Source organism: Squalius cephalus, assembly GCF_949319135.1.
Source record: "Squalius cephalus genome assembly, chromosome: 25".
NCBI lineage: Eukaryota > Metazoa > Chordata > Actinopteri > Cypriniformes > Leuciscidae > Squalius > Squalius cephalus.
In genome coordinates, this window is record NC_137146.1 from 13,891,236 (window position 1) to 13,907,923 (window position 16,688).

The 16,688-nt window shown below is 37.5% G+C and overlaps 1 protein-coding gene across 2 annotated transcripts; it reads left to right on the forward strand.

Moving 5' to 3' along the window:
• The first annotated feature begins 584 nt into the window (after window positions 1-584).
• On the forward strand, window positions 585-16,661 carry cul1b (cullin 1b). Of its 2 annotated transcripts, none has more exons than XM_079862599.1 (22): window positions 585-714; window positions 3,506-3,848; window positions 6,575-6,752; window positions 7,141-7,308; window positions 7,954-8,004; window positions 8,112-8,202; window positions 8,372-8,535; window positions 8,753-8,915; window positions 9,032-9,162; window positions 9,539-9,646; window positions 10,486-10,592; window positions 10,859-10,907; window positions 12,290-12,421; window positions 12,879-12,996; window positions 13,133-13,209; window positions 13,334-13,465; window positions 13,562-13,654; window positions 14,013-14,060; window positions 15,426-15,508; window positions 15,670-15,775; window positions 15,861-15,974; window positions 16,055-16,661. In XM_079862599.1, the coding sequence occupies exons 2-22, from the start codon at window positions 3,709-3,711 to the stop codon at window positions 16,133-16,135; spliced, it is 2,334 nt and encodes a 777-aa protein (XP_079718725.1). In that variant the 5' UTR covers window positions 585-714; window positions 3,506-3,708; the 3' UTR covers window positions 16,136-16,661. The 2 variants fall into 2 exon arrangements, with proteins under 2 accessions (XP_079718725.1, XP_079718726.1); XM_079862600.1 differs by lacking the exon at window positions 585-714 and adding an exon at window positions 3,131-3,378.
• The last annotated feature ends 27 nt before the right edge of the window (window positions 16,662-16,688 follow it).

The following is a 16,688-nucleotide window of genomic DNA, read 5'->3' on the forward strand; positions in this document are numbered from 1 at the left end:
AAAGAATATATATATAATTACCAAATGTGTGTCACAGTTTATTTGAGTTATGATTTGTTGGGATATTTCAAAAATATAACTTGGGGTTATGACTGGTTGGGACATTACAAATTGGATAATTTGTCCAGTGAAATAAACCAATTGCATGGCTGTTTTGATAATGTGAGGCAAATGCTATTATTTTGTAACAGTAGAGATTTAATGTAAAGAAGTGGGTGAATGCTATTATGTTCACTACTATAAAGAATAACTACTATTTAAACCACTGGGTGTACGGAGGGCATGAAAAGGCTCTATATTATCAAAGTTCACAATATAGTCCATTCATTGCACCATTACCATAGAAAATGAAACAGTTTCACAAAAGTGCCAACCAGCACAGGACACAAAAACAAGTATGAAGGGGATGAAAAGGCAGCTATTGAAGAAGTCGACTTGTTTAGAGAATAAATAACAAACAAATACAATAAAATATATCAATGAAAGGGAAAAAATGTAATAGATTATTCTTGGTCGACACAGCGTGAATATGGACGCCAGGGTCCTGAAGTAAGTGAACACTAGAGGTCGCTGTATTTCTCGGAGATGTGGCGTATGACATCCATGCGTCCGTATGACGCTTCACTCGCTCTAATACGGAATTCCCAATCATCTCCAGTCAGACACAGCATAGGGCCTCAACCTCATACACCTCGACGTTAGAAACGGGTACAGGTAAGACTAAATATCTTTATATACATGTCAGCTGCTCCGGTTTGGCAGGACATATAATTAGAGAAGAAAGACAAACGTTTTTGTGGTATTGTAAACGACTTAATGCATAGGTGGCCATTTTACGTCAATATCTTAAAAGCTTCGCCGAATTACTTAAATAGTTTAATAACAAGTGTTGTTTGCCTTATTTCTAGGTTATATTTTAATGTCATTCGTTTATTTGGCATTAATATGTCTTAATATTTCTCCTCAGCGTCAGTTTACCAGGGTAAGTTACCTGAAGCTAGCGAGTTGCTACCTAGCATTGCTAATGTGTTGATACTGTTTTCAAAACAGACATGGAATTAAGACATTGCATATTTAGGATGTTAACATGCTCTTGGTAAGGTCTTCTGAGCGGTAGATAAATGCTGAGGCCGTCTGAAGAGAGTACAGTGAGTTATACACATTCACATTAATTCTGCTGTCTCAGATGCCTATCTAGATTGCATTGTTTGGCCAAAATGCCATAAGTGACCAAGAATGGGTTTTATTTTGAACCCATAGTTTCCTAAACCTCATATGCCAGTGTGTGGTAAGTTTCATTCGGAAATTATAACCTCAATAAAAGGTTTCCTAGAGAATAGCTTATGAATCATGCTAATATGTGCATGCTTTATTGGCAAAGGAGTCCTCAGATGCCAAAAAATATTAATTGTTTTACAATAGGGACGATTAAACTGTCATGACAGTCATGTAGATGTATGCTTTTTGTGGACAATTTACCTGATGCCTATATATGCCACAAAAATAATATAATATTAAAATAAAAAGTCACTCATAAAGGATATTAAAAAATCATGTTCAAGCTTATGGTGAATAAGCTGACTGGTGAAGAAAAGTATTTGTATTTGTTGTGCTTTGTGTCCTTCTTTTGTTCTGAATCAGTCAATGTGTCTTTACATGATCCAACCCACAGTTGATGAACATTTAAATGGATAGTCAGCCAAAAATACAAATTGTCATCATTTACCGAAAACTGTATGAATTTCTTCTGCGAACACAACAAAATGTATTGCTAATGGTAATTAAAACTATTTGGTTACCAGTATTCTTCAAAACATCTAACATTAAGTCATCACATAAAGGTGTGTAATTTTCTTTCTTTTTTTGGATGAAATATCCATTTAATGCAAAATGTGATTTTCTTTTACCTTAAAGGACGCCCTTCTCTGACTGTAGGCTAATTGTTGACAACCTACAGATCCTGACCTACTGATGAATGTGGTCAGAGAGTCTAGCCTTGCTTTGGCTGATCTAATAAGATTAAATGTGACCAGGCTCAAGCAGTTTGACATTCACAAACTGTTTTCCCACAATGATCAAGCAAAGCACTTGAGTTTTATATTTAATACAGTGTCTTAAAGGGGTCATCGGATGCAAAATTCACTTTTATAATGGTGTTTGCATGTAAATTGGGACACAACCACCATACAATGAAAGAAATCCATTCACTCCTTTTTTTAATCCTCAAAAAGCCTAAACACTCTCAAAAATCAAGCCATTTAGATTTTCTGAGCAATATGACTCATATTGCTCATGCTCCACCCGCGACCATTGACGGACACCGAAACGGGTTTCTGTGTATACAGAGCTGTTTTTGAGGAGGTAAAAAGGGTGTTGTTTAACACAACCATTGAGGAATTTTTTTACATATTTTACATGAAGACCCTAAAGAATCATACCAACTTGTGTAAAATGGGCATCCGATGACCCCTTTAAAAGTACTGAAATATTATGGGTAATAATGAATGAATGACCATTATTGCTATTAATAGCAATCCCACTTACAGAGGCTGAAAGAAGAGTTTATACACAGCATATATCGTAAAGCTGTGTTCATTTATGAGTTTAGTCTGTTAAATAGGTGAGGGATCATAAAAAGTCAGTGTCCTCTTCAACAGCTGCGCCTCTTATATATGTCACCATAAGCTGGGCTGATCTTAACGGTGTGACGCCACTTCATCTTGTTTATTTCCCCTGTTGTAAAACCTCTCAATCTCTGGGTCAGTGATTTAGCAGGGCTGGGTCTGTTGTGAGACTTTGCCTCTCTTGATTTACAGAAATTACACAGAAGAAGAAAAAAAAAATTTAGCAGATACTTTAGCATTTACATCTAAACTTGACTGCGATATGTGTCTGAAACAGAATCCTGATTTTATCACTCAAGAGATGTATTTTATTGAACATATTAGCCCTCCTGCTGGCTATAGAAACAGCTGTCTGTACACAAGAAGCCCTAGAGAGAACGATGTGGGAAATGCTATTAATAACCCAGCTAAACCCAATCCTGCTGGTCACATGTTCTGATGCACCAACCCTCGGTCACTCTTGCCTCTAAAATGTGGCATCTCGAACATCACAACATGTAAACAATGACGAGCAAAATGCATATCCTCTGCACCACAACACATAGCAGACATGCCGCTAAATATAACCCTGACCCAATGCTTGTCACTTCACATGAGCTCCGGTATGATGCTTAGTTAGATTCCTATAAGTCGCCTGTTAGGTTTGCTTTTTCTCTTAAATATGTATGTAAGTTCATTTTATTTAGAAGACCTGGATGAATCTTTTTTTTGGCTCTTGCTTTTGTTTTTTTGTTCTGCACTATTGTTAACACCTGTAAGTGTTGTTTATACTGTATGTAATGCATAACCTGTTGTCGTTGTTACATCTGCTTTATGTCATACCATTTTAAAATGATAAGTGTGATTATTTTATTTCAAACTTGATTTGTTTGCTCTCGCAGATACCTTACGGAAGTGTTTGGACGCTTCTGTAACCCTAGACCAGCCTGCAGCACCATCTGTGAAGTGAAGCGGTACTCATCCCTGAACTGATCCTGTCTGAATGCCCTCCAGCATGGTGGACTACATGTGAAGCAACAGTGTTCTGGAGCAGAACGGGGAGAAGAGAGGATTTATCTGACACGAGCAGACCGGCACAGAGACAATGTCATCCAACAGGGGCCAGAACACCCACGGGCTCAAACAGATTGGGCTGGACCAGATCTGGGATGACCTGAGAGCAGGAATACAGCAGGTCTATACACGCCAGAGCATGGCTAAGTCACGCTACATGGAACTCTATACGTATCTTACCAGGCACGGCGGGATGAATGGGGATTAATGGGGGCAGCAGCTGTGGCCAGCACACTGAAAGTCTTTGTCTTGTTAGGTGTGGTACAATGTGTGTGAATTTTGCACTTGAAATGAGAATAAGTACAGCAACTTTTTCTCACTCTTTTGGTAAGTTCTGAAGGTGGAATTTATAGGTTTAGCTCAGGCCCTTAAGATGCAGTCATATTTACCATTGTTCGGAAAAGTTTTGTGGGTGAAATAGTCATGATGAGTGGAATAGCCACAATATCGGGAGTTTTGTTTGAGGGCAAAAGAGTTCCCAGTGCAGATTTCTCTCTTGGTCAAGGAGAGCTGCGAGATTAATTGTTAAAAGATTGTGATCTCGATTCAAACATCAACACGATCTCATTCCTAAATGACAACGATTCACCTGTATCAGAATCATATTGGAACATTCAGATCTGCTTTGGTGCCGCTGCTGACCCAGAGAGAGCAGTTGTCATGTATAGGTATGAAGCCGCTTCACAGTCTTTTCAACCACACAGTGGGGAAGGGTGTTTTCAGAGCGCTGAATTTCCCTTCCCAATAGACCAGGGCCCTTAGAATCTCCCGTTATGGTGCCCCCGAACTTTAGTGTTCACACTACGAGTCAACATGGCGACGGTTAAAATGTGGGATTAATAATCCTTTTTTAATATTAGAGAACATGAAATCATTGAGTGTAAAACACTGCAATTTAAATTAGCTTCATCGCGATTTTAAAAAGTTTTTTGATATATACACAAGTCTATTTTTTTAATAACAGTGGAATTTTGATATATATATTTGTTGAGTAAAATGTAAATCAAAAAAACAATGTAAAATCAAAGTACATGGCGTTATTACTTTTATTTGGCTTTTTTGTAATGCCATGCATCTCACTGCCAACGAGTGTTCCATTCTAGAGCTCTTCAGAGCAGTTTGTGTCTGGGAAATTAAAACTTACACCTCTTTCAAATTAGCAGTTTTGCATTTCACCCACTAGTGCCACATCAGACACAGAGGCGTAATTGCTCTGAGTTTCATCTGCCACCCACAGATGTCATTCTCTACATCTTCAGTAATGTCTTTTATTTGTCTGCGTTTGGCCCTGTGCACACATACATTTTTTTTTGCAGTTTTTGCAGGTTTCTTTAGCGCTTCTGAGAATCTGAGTCTCAGCATGCAGGTTTATAGTATCAAAGTGCTGGATCTCACGGTTAGTGATAAAGGTGTGAAACTTAGCACCCAGAAAAACAAACACGCACACACACAAACAAAATTGTTCTGGTAATCACTGTTTATGTGGTCACGACCTTTAAGCTAATGAGACAACAGCTTGCAATAAATGCACACCCATGTAAAGGACTTTTAATATCGTTGACTTATTTCTGTCCAAGATGCATAAAAGCTTCTCTAGACGGCTTCTTGCGTGTCGATCATGTCTAGGAAAGTCTATTAAAACAAAAGTTTTCTCAAGGGCTTGAGCACTGAGACTGAAGGTACTGTCTCATTCTTGTTTAATATTGAGAGGTGACCTTTGGATTTGAAACAGGCTGTTTAAAGCTTCTTGGAAATAGTACAAGTTCCTTTAAAAGGTTTATTCTTTGTTTCCCCAATTATAATTGTATGCATGATTATTTTAAAGAGGTCATATGGTACTATTTTAAAAGGTTAAACTAAAACAATAAACTTTATTTTGTTTATTGGGTGTACCAGAAGAGGTTGCATGCTTTTATATAAAACCAAGCGGCAACCTTCCGGTCTCTTGAATCCAACACGGAAGTGACTTAAACTGCAATTCATCGGCTGGCCACTAGGACAGGCTCCAAAAGAGAGTCAATCCCATAAACCCCCATGTTAATATGTCCAAATTTACAGCAGAATATTTTTTTACAGCCTGGTACAAAAAGTGGTTTGGGATTTTTTTTACAGTCTATGTGTAAAACACATTTTTCACATACTGTTCATTATTGCAGCACCTCAATTCCCATTGCATCTGTTTTCAGAAGGTTGTGCTTTCACGTTGAAACACACTTGCGACATGATGATGACACTACAGTTCACCGAGGCCTCGGCCTCTTTCTTTGCGGTTCTATGCCTTTGGGTGGGCATTATATTAATATATTTAAAATTGTGAAATGGATGCTTGCAGAAATAATATCTGGACTAGTATCTGATCAAGGTGTTTTAGGCAGATCTGGAGCAGTGTTCTTTGTTAGATAGAATTGATCCCTTATGTGGGAGACTATGAGCTTTGAACTGAAGATCTAACGCATGCACAAACAGATACATTACACACTAAAGGAATAGGGAAAACATTTTAAAAAAGCGTCATATGGCACCACAAACTGTTATGGAATAAGTGAGTTTTTTCACTGTTGGAAAATAGGTTTGAACTACGTCTGAATTCCATGCTAAGCGAACTGTTTATTCTCATGCTTTTCGTATTAGATTCAGATGTGTTCGAGAAATATTAATCACAGAAGTAAACTCTAGGTGCGTAAGAGACACCTATCTGGCACTGATAATCCACAGTATGTATTCATTTTTGTACCCTGATACAGCTACAAAGACAAAGCAACTTGGAAGCTGACATTGAAAGCATCATCATTATGAAGTGGCATCCTGTCAGTGTAAAGATTGTTGTAATATTGTTTTATGATCTGTCTGTCATTGTTTCCTCATTTACTATCTAAAGACTTTAACCTACTGTTCAGACATGTGTATAACTACTGTACCAGCGTGCACCAGTCCAACCAGGCCAGGGGTGCTGGCATCCCCCCCTCCAAACCCTCCAAGAAAACTCCCACACCTGGTGGGGCCCAGTTTGTCGGACTAGAACTCTACAAAAGACTGAAAGAGTTTCTGAGGAGCTACCTTACAAACCTTCTCAAGGTAATAGCCTACACTATGTGAATTGTCTGGGATGCATGGTACATTAGGGATCATATTGATGTTGGTCAATTCTAGAAAAAAAAAAAATTAATTGAAAGCAGATAACATGAAGGCTTCTCTAATTTGAACACTATACTTCTCTTTGTATGCCTTGTCACAAAAAATATTAAACTGTATAGTAAACTCTATTGTAGTGTTTTTATGCCTTATTTTCCTTGAAGAATGTTGGAATTCTATTAGTTTATTTTGGATTTTTTTTTTTAATGACAGATAATGTATATTTACATTAACTACTGGCAGTATAATGGATAGCAGTGTGAGTTGTCAGTTCTCCAGACATCTTCCTGACTTCTCCTGTTTCCCTCCTCCATCTGTGTGTGTCTGGCAGGATGGAGAGGACCTGATGGATGAGAGCGTTCTGAAGTTCTACACACAGCAGTGGGAGGACTATCGCTTCTCCAGTAAAGTATTAAACGGGATCTGTGCTTACCTCAACAGACACTGGGTGCGCCGAGAGTGTGATGAGGGACGGAAAGGAATTTATGAAATCTACTCTGTAAGAGAAACAGCCCACGCCCCTTCCTGTTTTACATTTACACACATTGCATTCATAAGACTTGGAGTAATGACTACACTACATTGTAGTTAGCTATATTTATTGCTCATAATAGTCAATACATGCATAGCTGTGATCACACATCATCTGTATCTTTAATTAACAATCACCTCGAGACTTTGTGAGAGATTTGATTACAGAACTTCTCTTGACTTGTCTAACTTGTCAGAACTTCTCTTGTCACTTGACTAATGGGCTTGACTTGTTGGCACTAAATCTTGCATTTCTTGATCTTGTGCATGTATTTCTATGCCTTGAAAACCTAAATGTTTGGATTACTGTGATGTATTCCAGTGATTTAAACTTATTACATAGGTAGGCTAAACTTACTGTTCAGCCCTGAACTATAATGAAATAATTGTCTTGGAAAATGTATTATAATTCAGATTTGTTTTACTTAGATTTTTTTCATATTTTTTATATTATTATTATTATTATTATTAATAGTATAAAACAAAATTACTTATTAAATATAGTCTTTTATAGTGCAGTTGTAATAAAAATGGTAACTTTCTTAAAGCAGTAGTCATCTCATGCCTCATTGCAGTAAGGAACAGTAACAAAAAAATGATGTCTCTTTAACAGCTTGCTTTGGTCACTTGGAGAGAGTGTTTATTTAGACCTCTTAACAAGCAGGTGAGTCATTTGTTTATATTCTTCATTTATTGGTAATGTTTAATAGTGTGTGTGTGCCTAACTGAGTGTATGTATATTTATATACCCCTGTGTTTTATTTTATATAGGTGACAAACGCTGTGTTAAAACTCATTGAGAAGGAGAGACATGGTGAGACTATTAACACCAGACTCATCAGTGGAGTGGTGCAGTCCTATGGTGAGTGTGGCAGCGCTACATCTGTCCTGTTGTCTCTCACAAAACTTGAGCCAGATGTCCTGTAAGGATATTTTTAAATCTTGTGCGAGTCATGTACAGTATGTGGAATAATCCCAGTGCTGTCTGGACCTTTGAAGCATTATGTTGTAATTTGGTTTGTCTTTTCCAGTCGAGTTGGGCTTGAATGAGGATGATGCATTTGTGAAGGGGCCGACATTATCAGTTTACAAGGAGTACTTTGAGACACAGTTTTTGGCAGACACAGAGCGCTTCTATACACGGGAAAGCACAGAGTTCCTCCAGCAAAACCCTGTTACTGAATACATGAAAAAGGTAAGCTAGTGACAATGTCATGTGTGAATGAGTTATATATATAATATAATATAATATAATATAATATAATATAATATAATATAATATAATATAATATAATATAATATAATGTAATGCTAGTTGCAGGGGATTTTAATGGGAAATTTGTTTGACTACATATTTAAGCATGCATTTCTTCTAGTGTTAAAACTAAGATCATACGTGTTCATGTGTGCAGGCAGAGGCACGGTTACTGGAGGAGCAGCGGCGGGTACAGGTGTATCTCCACGAAAGCACACAAGACGAGCTGGCTCGCAAGTGTGAGCAGGTCCTCATCGAGAAACACCTGGAGATCTTTCACACGGAGTTCCAAAACCTTCTAGATGCAGATAAGAATGAAGGTCAGCCAGTGCTGCATTGTCACCTTTATTCGGAGGAAATACATTTTCTGACAAAAGCGAACATTTAAAATGACACACTTAGTTTGACAGTTAATACACTTTGTTTATAATTGCAGATCTCGGTCGGATGTACAACCTTGTTTCCCGGATCACAGACGGATTGGGCGAGCTCAAGAAACTCTTGGAGTCCCACATTCATAATCAAGGACTGGCAGCCATCGAGAAATGTGGAGATTCAGCACTCAATGTAAGTCCTGGTGTTGCAGCATAAAGACACAGTGATGGTGTGGACAATGCTTTTGGTCTTCAACTGCAACTATGGAGAGTAATTCCAAATTTGATTGATTTGATTTGAACTGATTAATTGATTTCCTGAAAATGTACCAAACCTGTTGGAAGCACAGCTGAACCTGAATTCCCTGAAGTCAGGGCCTCACTATACCTCAAGCATAGCAGATCTATTCTTACCATGACAATAGTTTTTTGTCTAGCTAGGCTTTTGTAGTGCAGAGATGTGACTCAACCTTTGCTTTATGTGAGCCCCAGGGTCTTTGTTCATGTTTTCCAGTAACTCTGTTCTTTTTAACAACTTAATTTGATCACAGTTTCAACTTGTTTTCCAGGATCCTAAAATCTATGTGCAAACGATCTTGGATGTTCACAAGAAATACAATGCCCTCGTCATGTCTGCATTCAATAATGATGCTGGGTTTGTGGCGGCACTCGATAAGGTTTGTGATCTACAGTACTGTACAAAAGTCTTAGGCACGTTGGTATTTTCACCAAAAATAATAGTTTTACGGCAGTTATTTATATATTTTACTATAGTTTGCCAGTAGGAAATATCAGTTTACATTTCCAAACAATTCCTTTTGCCATTAATTGTAATAATCCAGTTAGATTTTTGTATGCACAAGGAGTCTGACAACAGCCGGAGCTTCACACGATCTGAACTCACCATCATTGAATCTGTCTGTGATTTACATGAAGAAACAGAAAAAAAATTGAGACAGACTAAATCCAGAAGAATTGCGGCAACGTCTCCAAGATGCTTGAAGGAACCTGCCTGAAAAACTATGTGCAAGTGTACCTGGACAAAAGCTGTTTTAAACGCAAAGGATGGTCACACCAAATATTGATTTGATTTAGTTAATAGAAGTTAATTGATCAAATCTATTTATGACATTAGTTTTGAAAGCATCCTCACTTTCCAGCATTTTTACAAGTGCCTAAAGCCTTTCACAGTACTGTAGCTTTGCAGGTAGGTTTCCTCTGGATTTAGTCTGTCTCCGTGTTTTTCTGTTTCTTCATGTAATCACAGACAGACTCGACGATAGACTTGAGATGAGATCTGCGTGTGGATCATACCGGCTGTTGTCAGACTCCTTGTGCATACAAAAATCTCACTGGATGGCAAAAGGAATGTTTGGAAATGTTAACTGAAATTTCCTTCTGACAAAAAAAGATATAAATAATTGGCTAAAAAGTTCTTTATTTTTATTTTTTGAACTGTAGAGTTTATTTAGAGCTCTGGTGTAACTTTCACTCTGTGATCTGTGCTGCTCTTCAGGCCTGCGGAAGATTTATTAATAATAATGCAGTAACAAAGATGGCACAGTCCTCCAGCAAATCCCCTGAGCTTCTGGCCAGATACTGTGACTCCTTACTGAAGAAGAGGTGAATTCTCTCATTCATGTTCATGTCATACATTTGTCATCCAGAAATGACAATGAAATGATTGCAAACACATCAGTTTGTTTTAGTATTTGAGGCTTGACTCTTTGAATGCAGTAGTCTAGCAGACTTATTAAAAAAGCTGCTTCTTTAGGATTGACAAAATATCTCAAGAAAGAAAATTACATTAGCAAGGTTCTGTATGTGTGAAACTCTATGCAGGAGTGTACATACCACAGATGATTTAACTGAGTGTGTGTTTCGTTTAGTTCAAAGAATCCAGAGGAGGCTGAGCTAGAAGATACTCTCAACCAAGTGGTGAGTTTCCCTGTCCTCCACGGAAATAAAGTTTAGTGCATCAAGGATCTGGACTTGGAGCAAACATCAATGCATGGTTTCACAGACAAGTCTTAAGCCTAGTCCCAAACTAAAATGCGTGTTTGAGCTGTTTTAACTGAAAACAACTTGCACTGACATACTTACAATATGTCACTGCCATTTTTTTTTCTAAGGCAGATTTATAGAAGCTACTTAAATGTCCTAATTTAACTAAGGCCTAATCCTGGCTCTGTCTGTGAAAACAGGCCTTAGTGTTTGAGTGAGAATAGTGTTTTCCCTTTTAATATTTCTAGATTTTAATCGGTTAATTAAATTTGAATTGAATTCTTAAAACTTAAAAAATGAAATCAATCTTTTAAAATGTAATAAAATTAATTCATACCAATTCTTTACAACAGAACATTGAATTGTTTTTGTCAAATAAAGTGCTGCACAACAGGTTTTTTTATTTTATTATTATTATATATTGTAATATATTTCTCTCATAATTTCTTTGTTATACCAAATGTTTATTATGACGATCTGTTGTGAAGAATTTTTGATTTTGTGTTCTATTTGATGATAGTTTTCTTTCTTTCTTTTTTAAATTATGAAATGCTGGTAAAGTGAACTTTCAGCGCAGCACTGGAGATGACGTTCATGTGTAGTGTGTGAGACGCTGAAAACACTATGAGCATCACGTGTGCTTGAGTATGTGTGGTAGATGCAGAACATGGCGGCGACTTTTCACGGTGTAATAATCGCAGAGACTAGTCCATCTCTCAATTCTAATTTAATCAATTGTACCGCCCTTATTTTGATATATTAAAAAGCTACCAAATTCCGTAACATTCCATATACAGAAATTTCCATGTTTATGTTTGAATTCTGCGAATCTGGACCTAGTAAATCTGTGACAAAGACTGTTCAGAATGGAACACTAAAGTACTGTATACAGCACAGCATGTGTTCTGCATTATAAAAAACTGAAGTACAAGGTATGCAGCAAATGTTTAGTATTTGTTCTGTGTGCACCGTCCAGTTATCATCTTAGAAATTAATATGGTTGTTTGAATTTGCAGTCTTCAATCAATCAAATTTATTTTTATTTTTACATTGTGCATAATCCAAATTCATGCAAAAACATTTGTTTTTGTCAGTCTGATCAAATGAGTCAAGGAAGAGAGATCATGGTTGATTTAATGCTTTCGTTCGTTACACTGGAAATGGTAGAGTGCATTGTAATGCTCTTTGTTGTGTATGTGTTTTAAGTATACATCAAACTGTGCAGAGTATGCATACTGTATGGTAGTATGCACAAATTGCTGAATGTAAGTCAATTCATGTGACTGACAAGATTCTCCAACATCCTTTCTCATCAGATGGTGGTTTTCAAGTATATTGAGGATAAAGACGTGTTCCAGAAGTTCTATGCCAAGATGCTGGCCAAAAGACTGGTGCACCAGAACAGTGCCAGTGACGACGCCGAGGCCAGTATGATCTCCAAACTGAAGGTCTGTGCACTTGTCTAGTGAAGATGCTTTTCCTTCTAGGGCTGGGTATTGACACATATTTCGCGATCCGATTCAATTTCGATTTACAAGCTTGCGATTCGATTGAATTCTGATTTCAATACCACTTTATTTATGAAAAATATTGACCTGCAATCCAGTAGGGGAAGCACCATGTTGACTCAAGACCGGAAGTTGTTCTGTGAATGCGCTTTGGATTCAATTATTTTGTGCCAAAATAGTATTTATTGTTTGATTTTCATCATAAAATTGACAGATTTTGAGAGTTGAGACTTGTTCATTTCAAAAGTAACAGAGTTTATTGCGATTTATTGGATGGGAGGCATGCTACAAAGTTTTCGTTCATCAACTGAAAGCAACATAGACTAAAAGATCGATTCTTAGGATTTCTGAAGCGATATCAGTTTTTTTGAGAGGAGTTTTTTCTGCCCACCCTCAGCAAGCATGTGGTTTCGAGTACACCTCCAAACTCCAGCGCATGTTCCAGGACATCGGTGTCAGCAAAGACTTGAATGAGCAATTCAAAAAGCACCTTTCCAACTCGGAGCCTTTGGACTGTAAGTGCTCAACACTCTGGCTTTACATCGATTCCTCATGTTTGTTTGTGTTTGGAGTGTTTTTATAATATAACCTGCATGTTATATTGATGAATAAAAATGCAAATGAAAGACTCCGGCTCCATCTGTCTCGCAGTGGATTTCTGTATCCAGGTTCTGAGCTCTGGCTCATGGCCGTTCCAGCAGTCTTGCACATTCGCTTTACCATCTGAGGTGAGACGCTCAGACGCTTAACCCTGTCATTTTCGAAGCCCTTCACACCCTTCCACGAGCTGAGAACAATGTGTTATTACACTTCCATTTGATGATAGTTTTTCGACGGCTTTGTTTTTCACAGTTGGAGCGGAGTTACCAAAGATTTACAGCTTTTTATGGAAGCAGACACAGCGGCCGGAAGTTGACGTGGCTTTACCATCTATCCAAAGGAGAGCTGGTCACCAACTGCTTCAAGAACAGATACACTCTGCAGGTTTGTTCCTTCTTCATGGCTGTATCATGCCAGACTCATTAAGAAGGTTGTAGGACTCGTGTCAGACGCATGTGTTTATGTGGCGTGTGTCCGCAGGCCTCCACCTTCCAGATGGCCATCCTGCTCCAGTTCAACACAGAGAACAGCTACACCGTCCAGCAACTGGCTGACAGCACACAGATCAAAACAGTGAGTGCAGGGCCATTGCTTTATATCTCTTCACAAGTCACGTATATCAATAAATATACTTTGGTTTCCATTACATATTAAATTCATACTTTGAACAAAAAGAAACCTAGCAGAAACAGTCTGTAATCACATTTATGTAAAGTCCCACTGGTTTAAATTTTATTTAAAAAAATATACATTTTCAATCCACTTGAATTATTCATAACATGCTATTTGAATTACCAGTCTAAATATTCCTTAAAACACTGTAAAAGTAAAGTGATTTTATACAATGTTTGTATGGGTGAGGGGAGTTTTCTTTTTATTAATACAATTTTTCAAATGTAATCTTTTTCTTCTTTTTTTTTGCATTTCACAGGATATTTTGATTCAGGTCTTACAAATCCTCTTGAAATCAAAGTTACTGGTAAGTGTTGACAACTGGTTGCTTATGGCAGTGTTTCTCAACCGGTGTGTCACAACCCAAAAGTGGAGTGTGTAGTCAAAGAAACAATAAAAAACGCAATGCCACGTTTTGTTGTTTTTCATGCAAGACTTTTATTTTGACAGCCATGTATGAAAGCTGTTGACTTTTCTGTCAGTTGTAGTTTAATGCTTGATCCCTAAATATTTGGGTTAGGCTTAATGATCATTGGAAAATGGGGGTCCCACGGACAAACCAGTTTAGAACCACTGACTTACAGGATCCTTACTGAACTGTCTGCTGTTTATATATATATATATATATATATATATAATTAGAATAGAATAGAATAGAATATATACACAGACCCTTTCCAAAAAATTAGAATATCATGGAAAAGTTTATTTCCATAATTCCATTCAAAACGTTAAACTTCCATAGATTATAGATTCAGGGCCCACAACTTAAACGATTTCAAGTATTTAGTTGTTTATTTGTACATAATTTGGGCTTCCAGCTCATAAAACCCACAAAAACAGGATTTCAAAAAATTAGAATATTGCATGAAATCACACAGTAATTACACAGTGATACCATGGTCATTGATCCAGGTTTTGGTTCTTTTGGCAGTGTGGGCAGGTGCAAATCCTGCTGGAAAATGAAGTCAGCATGAAGTGCTCTGAAAATGTCCTGGTAGACGGCTGCGTTGACTCTGGATTTAATAAAGCACAGTGGACCAAAGTCCTCTTTTCTGATGAGAGCAAATTTTGCATCTCATTTGGAAACCAAGGTCCCAGAGTCTGGAGGAAGAATGGAGAGGCACACAATCCAAGATGCTTGAAGTCCAGTGTGAAGTTTCCACAGTCTGTGTTGGTTTGGGGAGCCGTGTCGTCGGCTGGTGTTGGTCCACTGTGCTGTCCACTCAACGCAGCCGTCTACCAGGACATTTCCAGAGCACTTCATGCTTCCTTCAGCAGACAAGCTTTATGGAGATGCTGACTTCATTTTCCAGCAGGATTTGCACCTGCCCACACTGCCAAAAGAACCAAAACCTGGTTCAATGACCATGGTATCACTGTGTAATTACTGTGTGATTTCATGTAATATTCTAATTTTTTTGAAATCCTGTTTTCGTGGGTTTTATGAGCTGGAAGATCAAATTATGTACAAATAAACAACTAAATACTTGAAATCGTTTAAGTTGTGGGCCCTGAATCTATAAATGTTTAAATGTCTTTATTTTAATTAAACTACTGTTTTGTTGTAACTATATATTTAAAATGCAATTATGAAATTTAAATATGATTTAGACTTACAATTATTTATTTTAATATATATATATTTCTTTTTCTTTTTTTTTTTTTGTAGGTGTTGGAGGATGAGAATGCAAACATTGATGAAATGGATTTCAAGCCTGATACATTAATCAAACTTTTCTTGGGCTATAAGAAGTAAATGCCTTCCTTCAGCATTTTCTTACAGCTTCATGTTTGATCCGCTTAGTATAAACTAATTGACTTAACATTTGAACACTGTGTTAGTATACATACTAGTATTTTTAAATATTATGTTATGTTGCACATTTGTCTATCTACACTGTCACTGTGCGCAGTAAAAAGTTACGGGTGAATATCAATGTGCCAATGAAGACAGAGCAGAAACAAGAGCAGGAGACGACACATAAGAACATAGAGGAAGACAGGAAGCTCCTCATACAGGTATTAAAAATAAACTAACAAACCCTTGAAGTTCTAATCAAACTTTCTTTTGATTCTACATGTTGTTTTGTGTTCTTGTGTGCAGGCAGCTATCGTGAGAATCATGAAGATGAGGAAACTTTTAAAGCACCAGCAGCTTTTGGCAGAAGTGCTGAACCAACTCTCCTCACGCTTCAAGCCTCGTGTTCCTGTCATCAAGGTAACGGGACTGCAGCACCCTGCAATTCTGACTGCTTATGAAACATTCGTTAGAAATATTAAAATCTGTCTTTTTTTCAGAAATGCATTGACATTTTGATAGAGAAGGAATACCTGGAACGTGTGGATGGGGAAAAAGACACTTACAGTTACTTGGCATAAAAATGTCCTCTGAAGTTTGATGTCCTTCCTTAGATATTTGTCTGATGTTTTGAGGAACATCAGTGGGCAAAGAGGAATCTCAAGACCTTGTTGCCAAGTTGAAGTAGGACAATTTGACACTGGACTTTTCCCTTTAAACCCAGACTGCTAAAGCGGCCAGTCTTTGTCTTTAAGCCCTTAAGCTGCTCAGGATTGCCATTTACTTTTTAATGTGTAAATACTGGACATTGAACTATACTCATAGTGGGACCCAGAGTCAGGGTTGCATGCTATTGCCTATCATTGTGAAAGGATGAAACGCTGATTAATTTAATTGTAATTCCAATGACTTTTGGAAAACTGACAGATTGGTTTCAGACAGAAATACCTATAACTAAGAGGATACTGTTCAGCAGCACTCTGACTATAATCATGTCTGGCTGGCCGGTTAGAGTTGCATTATTATCAGCCATGAGAACATTTGTATAGTGCAGTTCATTTTATAAATGTCATGAATAAACTTAATTTTTCTTTATGCTTTCTCATTGCTAGGTCTTGTTCATCCTTTGTTCTA